This window comes from Herpailurus yagouaroundi, unplaced genomic scaffold, assembly GCF_014898765.1.
Source record: "Herpailurus yagouaroundi ecotype Mexico unplaced genomic scaffold, PumYag 100, whole genome shotgun sequence".
Lineage (NCBI taxonomy): Eukaryota > Metazoa > Chordata > Mammalia > Carnivora > Felidae > Herpailurus > Herpailurus yagouaroundi.
The window spans coordinates 16292633-16305206 of NW_024412391.1; the positions used below are offsets into that span (position 1 = coordinate 16292633).

Below are 12574 nucleotides of genomic sequence, written 5' to 3' on the forward strand. Positions count from 1 at the left end.
TCTCTGCCCCTCCCCCGTTCATGCTCTGTCTCTCTCTGTCCCAAAAATAAATTTAAAAAAAAAAAGTTGAGAAAAAAAAAATTAAATTAAAAAAATAAAATAAAAAGCCTGCAGAGCGATAACAACCAAATACAAGCGCAGGCCTTATTTGGGTACGGATTTCATTAAATTGAGTCAAAAGACATTTTAAAGATAATTGGGGGAATTAGATGATATGAAGGAACTTCCATTCATTTTTTAAAAGGTGACAGTGGTGTATTGTTTGGGGTTTTGTTTTGTTTTGTTTTGTTTTGTTTTAATTATCATCGACTAGAGATGCATACTAAAGGAGTTCGGGGCAAAATAACCTGATGTCTGGGATTTGCTTTTAAAGAAAAGGGGGAAAAGGTGTGGGAGGGAAAGAAATGAAAGAAGATTGGTAAAGGGTTGATAATTATTCAAGAGCCATGACAGGGAGTTCATTAGACTCTTCTCTCTAACAAAAATATTCCCTGGTGACTCTCGGCTCAGAGAGAGACTGAAAAACGAGAGCCCAAGAGAGCTCCTAACATGCACACGTGTGCGAGTTTTCTCCACGTTCATACAACTATGCAGGCGGCAAAGCAAGGGATTCAACCAATTCTCCTTAACTCCAAGCCCGGCCCGCTCAGTATTACTCACTTGAGTTTGTGTGTACACATATCCGTCAGGATTGGCCACAGGCAACAAGAAAATATCCATTTTCTCCAAGATGGAGGTGATGGTTGGGTCCTTCCCGTAATCAGATGCAATCTGAGCGGAGACGAGAAGCTCGTCAGCGATGCCAGGGCAGGCTGGGGTGCTAGGTCTAAGCCTGTGTATCTTCCCCAGATGCCCCTCTGCAGCCTCCCTGCCGCCCTCATAGACACGGCCCCATGCAAAGCTCTTGGAGCACTTCGAAACCTGGGGGCACATGGCTTCATGAGGACGTCAACATTTGCAAGGAGTCCAGGGCTGCCTGGTTTATTCATTCCTTCCAGGGGGGTGGTAAGAGGGGAGGGAAGAGCCACATATCATGATAGCTTGGGGGGAATCTGGGCCCCCACGCACAGCACCCTTCCTCTCCCTAGCGCTGCCTTAAAGCAGACCCTCCGGAGGGACACGGAGACAACATGAGGTCCTCGAGGGTCTGGAGGGCTAGGATGGGACTGAAGGCAAAGCTCGTCTGAGTTTCACTGCTGAGGAGACTCTGCTCCCTTTCTGCGGGGCTGACTGCGGGTCAGTGTTTCGGGGCCACCTCTGCAGCTCATTAGCTTGCTCGTTGCCATGAATGCACTTTGTCATTTAACCGCAGTGCCCTGACCAAGGGGCTCTGACCTCTTGCTTCTCTGATCCGAAAAGGCCCCCAGCCTACTGTGTCTATGCAGAGTGCCTTCCCACCTCGTTCCCCAGGCCCAGCCTCATGGGATGCTGCGGGGGCACCCCTGGCCCACCAGAATTCTCAGCTAATACCAGGCGACATGACCTTCCTCGCAGTCCAGATCGCTGTGGCCACCGAGATCCACTCCCGGGAATGGATGCCTGCATTCAGCCAAACGGCCGGCCGCCGCCCGCCTTCTGCAGGGCCGAACTGTGGAAGGAGAAAGAGGCCAGAAAATGACCCTCCTGCCCACGTCTCCACTCACCTCTCCTCTCCCCAGCTCACCCCTATTCATTTAATCCATTTAAGATAATTCAGAGACCAAATGTTCCTGAGGGCACCATCTATTTATCAGGCTTCTCCGTGACCAGGGAGCTTAATTGGTTGGCTGTCAGGGCCCAGCCGAAGCTCGGGGCAGCTTGAGCTGCCCCCGGGTTGGAAGCAAATGGGAAGGGGAAACAATTGCTATTGTGAATTATAATGCCAGTGTGATTAGAGATAATATTATGTCTCTTGAAAGACCTCAAATGGTATCCCAACAGAGAGAGACACAAAAGTGCATGAACCAGCCTGTTCTCGTTGATGCAATAAATGAATTCGATTTTAAAAGGAGGAAGAGAGAGGTTCACTATAGTATAGCTCTTTGTAAATGGCATGAAATGAATTCCGGCTCCCGCCTTTTAGTGTGGGGCTGGGCCGCCTTGGGTCAGAGCATGGTGCTAATGAAGCCAGAGTCTGCATCAGATTGGCAAATAATCTAAATTTATGGGGATTGTTTTAGGGCAAGCAGTTCAGTGGCAAATCTCCTCCGGCTGGTAATTCAAGCACCGCTATGAGCCAGGGTTCCTCACGGCTTATACAAAGCTAAGGATTTGACAAATTCTTAGCACCATCAGTTGCTCCGTGGTTCCTATCTCCAAATTCCTTTTATTCATTTGGCTGGATTATTTATGTAATTTATGTCCCTGCCATAAATTCCCTACCTCTTTTGCCAATATAGACCTGAATCTGTTAGAAATATCTAGAAATTAGGCTTTGTGCAGCCAAGGAGCATAGGCTGGGCTTAAAATTACATCAACCCTAAAATTAGCTTCCTAGATTGCTTTTCCAATAAGTACCCCTAAAAGCAGAACAGAATTTGTAGAACTATCCCCATTTGTCTTACTTTACAGAGGTAGGAATGAAGGCAAAAGACTGTGGCCCATCTGAGAGCTTTCTGGAATACTAATCGAACCCACCCCACGCCCACCCCCGCTACCCCTCACCCCCACTCCCTTTGATCCTGCCTTTCAGTCAAAGCTTGCAATGGGATGGATTCCTTCTAAGTTCTAACTCGTTCCACATTAGGCAAAAGCAGAGGACTCTCTGTCAGACCAAACCTGAACCCCAGTAGATGTCTCCCCACGCCCCTGAAGTCAAGGAGATCCTAAGAAGCTGCCTCCTTCAGAGGCCTGAGGGCTGGGTCCTAGACACAAGGGACCAGGAGCCTGAGTCCAAGTCTGGCCCCTTGAAGAGCCTGGGGTCTCACCTTCAGTACATACATGGACCGATTTTCAAATGAATGCCCAATCTTCACTCTGCTCGCCAGATCAGGAAAATCTCCAGCAATGCTATCCATCTCATGATAAATCTGAAGCACGAAAAAGTGAACTCAGGGGCGTTTAAAAATTTTGTTCAGCTCTGGGTAGGTATCTGTGAATTTCATCTTACTGGTCTCAGTGATTTCTACCAGCCCTGTGATCGTGGGATTGGCAACATTATCGCCCTGGAATACTTATTCTTGAAGAACTGCCTAAAGGGTCCTTTTCAACGATATTCTAGAAAATAACACATTTGATTTGTCCATAAAATTAGAGGCCACTAACCTAGAGAGAGACTTGTGCAGATACTTCTCCAACAGTGTGGTGCCTTGCACCATACTAGACTGGCTAAATCAGCAATTGCCCCATTTAGCCAAGGTTCTTGAAAAACGATCCTCTCTAAGCTTTTTGATCACTTTCTCCACGAGGTTTTTTTTTTAAATTACCATACGCCATATGTGTGTGTGTGTGTGTGCGTGTGTGTGTGTATTTGTTTTATATTGTGAATATGTTATGTATTCTACACGCATACCATATATTATGTACGTTATATCACTGGAATAATGCACCACAAAAATATACTACGTGCACTATAAAACAACCCAAAGAAACAAAAACATTAATAAGTGCATTAATAATAAATATACACGTTTGTAGAACGTCAATAGAAGTTGTAAGGTTTCTTCCTCCATCCCAGTGAGGCGTCTTCCTTACCCCCTGTAGTACAAGCACCCCACTTTGGAGATTCCTCTATCGGCCTTAAGAGAACAAGTGAAGCCCTGTAAATCATAGTTACAAATGCTTCCATTTGTTTTCAATTTTTTTTAATTTGATTTCAATAGAGTTCATCCATCTTAGTTGCTCAAACCTCTTGAGGGTCAAAAGAAGGAAATAAATAAGTTTATATTTAGACCTTAAAATTGGAAGAGGGAGCTTTACAGAGGAGAGAAACATGCAGTCAATGTAAAATAAAATCAAGCTTCAATGGTTTATCAGAGCTGCAGTCAATATGGCAGACTGAGCAGAGAAGCAAGAGACCGCCCCCCCGCCCCCAGATGCATAACAGCAAGCCAGGCAAACTACAATGAGAATAACCCACAGCCGAGTTTAAAACTCAAGAAAGGAGACACCGCAGGGGCAAGAAATGAAAAGGGAACAACTAGCCATCTGGGTGCAAGGTAGAAAACGCAACACGGGGACCAAACACTTGCCATGGGCACTGCGGGCTTGCAGCAAATCAGGAATAGCAACATAGAGCACAGGACCCGGCGTGGGCAAGGGGCTGGAACTTGAGAGCTGGGAACCAGCCCTTCCAGCCACGAGAAGGCCCTGGAAACTCTACCGACTGACCCTAGAAACTGAAGCCAAAGCTGGAGGCCCGCACCGAGCCAGGACAGGCAAGAGAGTCACCCAGGTAAAGTTACAACGCCAAGCTATATCCGGAGGGAGGGGTCCAATTCACACTGACAGCATGAGGGGAAACTCGGCCGAGCAACTAACAGAAATAACAGCAAACATGAGATTCCCACCAGAGACGTAAGAAGGCCTAAGTGGCTACGGGATGAGAGCTCTTCAAAGCTGTTTTTAGAAAGAACTGCATGTGATGGAGCCAAGAGGGAGATAGCACACCAATGCCCAGCGGGTGGCCTCATGGGAAGGTTTGGGGGCGGGGGGACACCTAGAGCCAGAGGGCAAAAGCAAGTGCTTGAGAGAGTGAGGATCCCATGGCAGGCAGGCGAGGGGACGGAGGTACTGGGGTCTTGGGTGACATTTGCAACCGGTTAAGCTCAGCTAGGGAGTGCCCCACGTAAACGAAGCTAACATCATGGGTTTGATCCCTGGGTGAGCCCTGAGCTCTGCTTTTGTCCATGGCCCGGGACTGAACTCCTAACTTTATCCAGCTGTTCTGCAGATGTATGTCATTGGTCACAAGAGGGATCAAGGGCCAGTGCGGTTGGAAGTACACACAATAAACAAAGCTACTGACAATCAGGGGAAAGAAGTGAAAACAGTTGGTCAACCTTGGAAATCACCCCTCATCTAGAAGAAAAACAACTCAAAGTATACGCCTCATGCAAAGCATGCCAGGAACACCGTCTTCGGATAAAAAGAACAACATGTATGCAGGTACAGGAAGGAGAGTAACAATTTCGTTTTGAGGTGTTGCTCTGAGCTAGGAGAGAGCTTCCAGACTAATGTAGAAGACATCGAGGGTCGTAACAAAACTCTGCTATATGTGATGCGGTCCCCTTCTGTAGCCCCTCTTGATTCCTCGAGTTCTAATAGCATATTAAATTTTTCTGCTCCAAGTGTTTTATCGTGAGGGTTGGCTTACCTTGAAAGTCAGTCATCTACATAAAGTGGTTTTTAACTAAACACAGCACCAAAACACATTAGGGAACAAATATACGTTGTAAGTAATCATGATAAATGAGTGGAAATATTTGGTTAACCTTGGAAATAACCACTTGTCTACTTGCCTGGAATAAGTAACATTTTAATCTGGGTGAGTAAAATACAGGGATTATGGTGGGGTATAAGAAGGTTGAATTACAAGGACGGAAATGATTGTAATTATTCCATGGTTTTCTTTAAGGGGTTGCCTTAGAAAAGAAGGATACATGTGGGAGAAAATGTTCAGTTGTGTTTCACTGTGCTCTTAGGTGCTGGTGGGAGATAAACGACCCAAGAATTACGAAGGAATTGAAGCATTCACATTGTAGCCCCTTAGTAAAAGGGTGTTGTGCTAAGTACTAACACCTATGTCCTGGAAGTAAGAAAAGGGGTTACAAAACCCAGGGTTCTGACGACCTTTCTCTTAACCTGCTCTGAGACACTTACCGCCTCCAGGGAATGGTAGGCCCCATAGTTGAAGTTATTACCGCTTCGCTCTTGCCCTTCATTGTGTTGCATTTCTTCATCTTCATGATCTAAAAGGGCCTGAAAAAAGACACGGCAATGTCGTGAAGTGACCCACTGGACATGGAGGTTCGTGTTGTTTCTGCCATGTCTTGGCACGAGCTGGCCAAGATGGCGGCACCCTCGTCACACACATGCCAAGGTGTAAAAGGGGGTCAGATTTTTTTCTCCATATCTATAAAAGCTTACTTCTTGGCACCCAATGTACATCACCCCATTCGAAACCCACTTACTCCCCAAAAGCAACATATGTGCTATTTGGTGATTCTACGCTGTGAATTCTCTAGGCATCAGCCCGCATCTGGTATCCAGTGCCTCTGAAATACACAGCTTGGGAAACCATTCAGAAACAAAGAAATTCTTATAACCACTCGTACTTTGAAGGCTCCTGGCAGATGTCTGTGACATGTGAGGATGATTAATAAGCTCACAGCTGCTCACGCCATCAGGAAACTCCCAGGCCAAATCACCAATTAGTCCATAACCCACCTCGGTGAAGGAGAGAACGTGAGCCAGGCACTGTCCTGCTGCTCAGATACAGGTCGTGAGGCTGGTGTCTGGATGGGTGGTGATGTCCCCTCTGCTGAGAACTGTTGGTGACATTCCCTCTTTCTCAAAGGACGCTTTTCATGACTGGTCTCCGACACCCCCCACACATACACACGCACACTCTTTTCTTCCCTCCTGACTTCAAATACGAAAAGGGACGGAGGTTTAATACTTGCGGGGCACCTACGACAGACCGGGCACTGCTGGGCATTTTACATGCGCTTAATCACTTAATTTTCTCAACAAATTGTGTGAAGTAGGTCCTCACTGGTACCATTTTACTGAGGAAGAAATGGAGGCTCGAGACATTAATAGCATGTCCAAAGTCACACAGCTGGTAGTTAGCAAAATCAGGATTTGGATCCAGATCTGCCCAGTTCCCCAACCGACATAATGCTCTTTTCTATTACAACATGTTCCACTAACAAGTCACTGCACTTGACCTCCCTAGGCCTCAATGAGCTCATCTATAGTATGGAGAAGGATAAGACCAGGACTTGCACGCGTCTCGGATCCACTCTGGATGCTTTGGCCTATGCAAGACCAGTTAGGGACCTTGCTCTACCCACCTGCAGGTCTCCGATTGTCACTGAGTACTCTAAGCCCTGGGACTTCAGGAAGGATTTGACGGGCTGCAGGCTGACAGATGGGACCAGGACATCCACAAGACGACTGAAGGTGGAAGGAGCTTTCCAAACGTCGAGCTGAAGAGAACAGAAATAAAACCAGATTAAAGGACAGTTCAGGTAAAAGGCACAATGAGCTCATTCTTCTGGAACAACTGCCAAAAGCCAGGGTGAGCCCTGAGGAGCTGGGCTCCGCCCAAGGGCAAACGCTGCCCTTTTCGGAGCGGTGTCTGGTCAGGCCTACCCAGAAGGCAATACCGGGCAAAGTCCAAGAAGTGAAAAGTCGATGGCAGACAGAAAGATAGAGCCCACTGCTGAGGCCTCCCATCTCCCAGGACAGCAGCGCTGTGACCTACGGCCCTCCTAGGCGTGCGGAGGCACTTGACTGATACAGGACTACGCACAGAAACTCTTCAGGAGCAACAACGCCAGCGGTGCTCATCGTCTCTCACCAAAGGCAGAGATACCCAAGAGGACTAAGAAGAACCAGGTACCTTAAAGTTGTCTGAGTTCACTAGCTGACTTAGTTTGCTGATCTCGTCTCCATTTCTGACGTTAATCCTAAAAACTTGGTCCCTGGAGGGGGGGGGGGGGGGCGACAAAAAAAAAAGCAAGAGATAATGGTCAGCTTTCAGCTGGCAGATAAACCCCAAGCCTACTCTCCCAGACATAACTGGGCCGAATGAGAGGAAACGGTCTAGTCTTTGGTTATAACGTATAGCCATTAAAAATAAGACTACGTGGCAAATGTGAAAAAGCGCTTATAGTATAACTTGAAGGGAAATATTAAGCGAAAGAGCAGGACACAAAATTGTATGTATGCCATGATTACAAGTATGGAAAAAGCAGATGCATTGGAAGAAAAACAGACAACGGAAATATAGCAAATGCTGACAGTGCTTATGTCCGGGTCGTGGGATTATGGATGACTTACTTTTTTTCCCCTTGTATCTGTTTTCTGTAATGTGGTCATATTACTTTATAATGAAAAACATATATATTTTGCAGAAAGGAATGTTCCCGAGTTACACGCAAAGCTAACTCAAGACATAAAGAAGCACTTCTTCACTGTCAGGGGCTAGGACTGAAACTCTGGCTAAAGGTCCGTGCTGGAAAGAGCTGGAAAAGAGAACAGACCTTCTGTCCTCGGAGGGTTAGCTATTTGCTGGGTGGTCTCTCAATCCTGTCCAGCTCCAGAACTCTGTACAAATACGAATTACAACACGGGCTAGGGTGCTGGGGCTGACTTGGGATTCAGTCCTCCCGAGGGGGCCCTGAGAAGGCCCAGAAGGGAGCCAGCCAGTCCCGAGCCCCCCTTTGTCGTCTGTCCTGAACTCGCTTCGTGTACACCATTTAGCTTCCGCAGCAGCGGCAGGGGCAGAGGCCCCCCGAAGTCCTGTGTGTGGGCGGGAGAAGGCCGAGCCTGAAAAGCTGCCTTTGTGCCCTCAGCCGGCTCAGGGAGCCAGGGGAGCCATTAGCCCGTTGCTAGGTGACGGCCCGAATGAATCCGCACTCAACGCTGTCACATGCGTCATCCCTTTACACGAATGAATGCGGGAAGAGCTGCTGGAGAGGGCTGTGGGCTGAAGGACCTGTTGACAGAGAAAATGGTTCTGTCACAGGGAGCTAAATGTGCAGCCTCACGTGGCAGATCCGCATCTTCTGATCAGAAAACCGGCTCGATCCAGATGGGGCTCTCAGGGTCTAACTTTGTTCTGGGAGGTTCTGGAGAATCTCCCGGGGGTCGTCTAGTCCAGCCCCGGGGAGGCCCGGGGTGGGGCCGGGGGGGGGGGGAGGGGGTCTCAGCCTGAGCCCAACAGGCTTGCTAGGAGTTGAACTGCAGCCCTAGGAAGGTGGGGAGTCAGACTACCATTTCCCGGACGCAGGCAAGCAGCCTCGCAAAAAAGGAACAGGTTGAAAACAGAAGGGGAATCCTTACTCCTGGCTAAGTCCCGGGCCCCATCTGCCGAACTTACGCTCTGTCGCAACCCACCCCCAACACTCCAGAAACGAGGAGTCTTTAAAATGAGTGTTCTAGAGAGCACCTGTGCACTGACATCTCGTTTGGCAAAATGAGGCATCTTGTAAAACACAACGCTGACTAGAACAATCATAAAAAAGGAGTGGAGGGAGAAGGAACGGGAATAGAAAGAAAAAAAAAAAGGAACCAAGAGCAAGGAGCTCTCGAGAGTATGAACGGCACGTTACGCATGCACCCCGAACGTGTGTTTTACTTTCCCAGGGTGGTAAGTTCACAACAGCACGTCCACACTCCTGGGCATAGTCCACACGGCAGCAGAACACAGTGAAATCGAACTGGCCCTGAGCGTGAGTAAATCCACAGCACATTTCATCATACCCTATCAGCCAAGCTACCGGGGATAAAGACACAACTGTGGGGTGCAGGGAGGCAGAGTCGAAGGGCTGGTGCAGAGTGGGGCCCTTCCCCATCTGTCTCTCCTCCACCTCTCCCTCCTACACTCTCTCAGGGCCAGCCTCACCGAAATCCCAAATTCACCGCGTACTTTGCCCTTCCGTGCCTTTGCACATGCTGTTCCCTCTACCTGGTTGCTAGCCCTTTTCCTTATCTTCCTGGCAATCTCACACTCAGGCTCCAAGAACCAATGTCCTCAGCCATGAGGTTCTCCCCAACCCGGAGGCAACGTGAGGGATGGTCTTCAGATGGCCCTAAAAAGTGGGGGGGGTTGAGGGGATCTAACATCATTCTCATGAGTGTAAGCTGGCCAGTGCCTAGAAGCAGAGAGAACATAAGTAGGTGCCGGGTGAAAGGCAGCCATTTTCTTGCCCTAATTGTCCTTGTCTCTATTTGCAAAATGCTCCTTCCCGGTCCTGGAAGTGTGGGTGGCCGAACCCAACCTATCTCTGCCATCTAGAAATCCAAAGAGCTCAAACTCTTGCTGGAAATGGAAGATTGGTCCGGGGGAGGGGATCTATTGGGATTTGCAAGTTGCCACGTCTACCCCTGCTGCTCCCCACAGGTGATCTCCGCGCTCTTGCTAACTCTGGTCCTCTTCCACACCTCGGGCTGTCCAGCTGCCACCAACGCGATGGCTAGTGACCTCCTCTCACTCACCCTCACACTCATCCCATGTTCTGGACGCCCTAGTGCCAAGCTTCTATCCTTCCCCCATTTCCGTGAGGGCAAAGCCAAGAGGCCCAGCCCTTGTGCCTTTCTCGCCCAGATTGCCGGCCGGGCTTCGCAGCCACCACAAGACATCATTTCATACTTTCTGTTCTCTGCCTGCCCTGCACCTCTAGGCATCCTGGCCGCCGTCCATCCTTCAGATGGCTGAAGACCAGGCCATGAGACCCCAGCAGAGTGAGACACACTAGGGAAGTAGGGAGTCAGGTGAAAGAAACACAAGCTAGGGGGTGACGGGGGCGGGGGGAGAGCAACCATTATCTTCATCTCCATGACTACTGCCCCCCAACCCCCAGCCAAGCTGGGTTCTGGCTTCCTACCACATGAATGCCCGGAAAGGCCTTGCTAGAAACCTTCACTGAGCCAGGTGTCTGGGACAGGTCTATGGACCTCGGAAGGATTCCACCACCCTTACTGGGTTCCCTACTATAGGATGAGAACAGACTGGGTGGGGGGGGGGGGGGGGGTGAGCTGCAATTAGCTCAGGCGCGCAGCCCTTTCGGTGCAAGTCCCTGTGGCGGGCGATCGAGTGCCGGGCCCGGCTGTCTCAACTCAGGGGTCCGTCCAGCGCGCTGTAAGCGAAGTCTGTATCCTGAGAAATAAAGATTGTTCCAGCCATGTGAATAGCTGCAGTGAGAGCCTGACGGCTCTGTGCGTCAGCCCACATGGCAGCGAGCATAGTTATTACACATCTACTGCTGAGCTGCCTGCGGAAAAATCTCCTTCTCTGGCCACCTGCTATGCCCAACCCCTCTGAGCTCTTCGACAGTAGACACCAGGGGTGAAAAGAAATCATCACCATAAAAATTACTCAATCTCATATAAGTAATTACCTCAATAAACATCCCCAAAGTCCCTCCAGCCAGATAGTATATTAGAGAGTAAACTAACACATATAGACATATCTGTGAGATACGGGATTCTGTCCGGAGACTAACTTGGGTGATAGCAAAAGGGTATGGGTTTTGCCTCCAGAGTTGCAGCTCCCCTGCTTACCAGCTAAGTGGCCTTGGGCAGGTTCCTTAACCTTTCTAAGGCTGAGTTTTTTTCATGTTTAAATTGAGGAAAATAACACCCCTGCCTGGCAGAGTTGCTGCGTGATCCAAAAGATAATGCACATGAAAGTTCTTTGCAAATGGCAAAGCATTATGCGGTAATGAGTTATTAGAATTCAATCTTCTAGCGGGGGACCAAGGCACCCCTTCATCTCACCTACCTCCCAAATGTCCTCTCCACTGCAAAGCGCAAAGCATTCTGCAAACATACCACACGCACACACACACACACACACACACACACACACACGCAGTGTACAAGTGTATCCTTCTGTGTCAATTTTCACAGCTGTGGCTAGGCAAGACCTATCCAATCTCCACGTCCCAGGCACTGATGAGGAAACACCAGCTCTACAAAGCCTTCACCATTAACAAAGAGGTGAAACCAAAAAGCCTAATAAGACCCAAGTTTTCCCCCTAAGCATGGCAGAAATTAGAAACACTTTCTGGTAATCCTCAGTAATTCATAATATAGAAGTTAAGAAAGTAGGAAAGGCCTGGAACTGACCTTACAAATAAGAACTAGGAAGGAAGAGAACTGATGGGAGATTAGGGAGCTGGGGAGGGACTGTGGCACCCACCTAGTCCTGATTTCACAGATAAATTGAGCCTGGGAGAGAAGGAACTTGTCCCAGAAGGACTGGGACAGAAGCTTATGTCTTCTTTCCCAATGCCACTCCACTTGAGATATAATCAGCCATTCATTTTCAAGTCCATTTGGCTCCTATATCTCTGAACTAGCCAAATAATGATAATCATAATAAGTCCAAAAGGAACTTACCCAAAAAACTTCTCTCGGCCACAGAAGCTGAGCCCAATAAGGGCCCCAAGGAACAGTATCCACTTCATGTCCCAAGGGTGTCAGTCATAGAGTGACTGAGTCAAGCTGTATTTATAAAGAGTCTGAAGCAGACTCATGTCCTCAAAAATGCTAATGCGATTCCCAATCACCCTTGCAACTGTGATGGTAGGTCAGACGGGCACCTACCAATGCCTCTTCCATTCCTTTCGAGTGATAAAGACCAACCCTCTTGATTTACAAGGTCAGGAACTTGCTCCTCAGGCTGGAAAAGCCTGTGCCAAGGGTGCCATGTTGCTCATCACTTGGTATTTAAATAGTGTTTTTTGAATAAACAGGGAAGTCCCATAGTGCTGGAAAGAATTTACGGTGATAGGAGAGGCCAAACTGTAAACCTGAAATGAAGTTACCTCTAGAATAAGAAAGAAAGTGAAGACTATCAAAGAAACCCCAAGCCAACTTCAAGACCACACACTCCATAAGCCCTGTCAGAGAATTTCACCAG

General features: G+C 48.4%; 1 protein-coding gene and 1 long non-coding RNA gene across 4 annotated transcripts in view; one reads left to right on the top strand and one right to left on the bottom strand.

Annotated features, from left to right (window-relative positions):
• The window catches only part of CPA4 (carboxypeptidase A4), a 29281-nt gene extending 17130 nt beyond the window's left edge, over window positions 1-12151 (bottom strand). For all 3 annotated transcript variants that reach the window (XM_040471963.1, XM_040471961.1, XM_040471962.1), the window contains exons 1-7: window positions 12052-12151; window positions 7547-7628; window positions 6996-7130; window positions 5800-5898; window positions 2907-3008; window positions 1484-1588; window positions 661-771 (exon numbers count right to left, since the gene is read on the bottom strand). In XM_040471963.1, coding sequence (XP_040327897.1) covers window positions 661-771; window positions 1484-1588; window positions 2907-3008; window positions 5800-5898; window positions 6996-7130; window positions 7547-7628; window positions 12052-12119 — 702 coding nt within the window. In that variant the 5' untranslated portion in view covers window positions 12120-12151. The remainder of the gene's footprint in view (window positions 1-660; window positions 772-1483; window positions 1589-2906; window positions 3009-5799; window positions 5899-6995; window positions 7131-7546; window positions 7629-12051) is intronic.
• LOC121028339 (uncharacterized) lies at window positions 7140-9215 on the top strand. The gene is made up of 2 exons (XR_005789187.1): window positions 7140-7542; window positions 8061-9215. It is a non-coding gene; the product is annotated as an uncharacterized LOC121028339 (long non-coding RNA).
• Window positions 12152-12574: the final 423 nt, after the last annotated feature.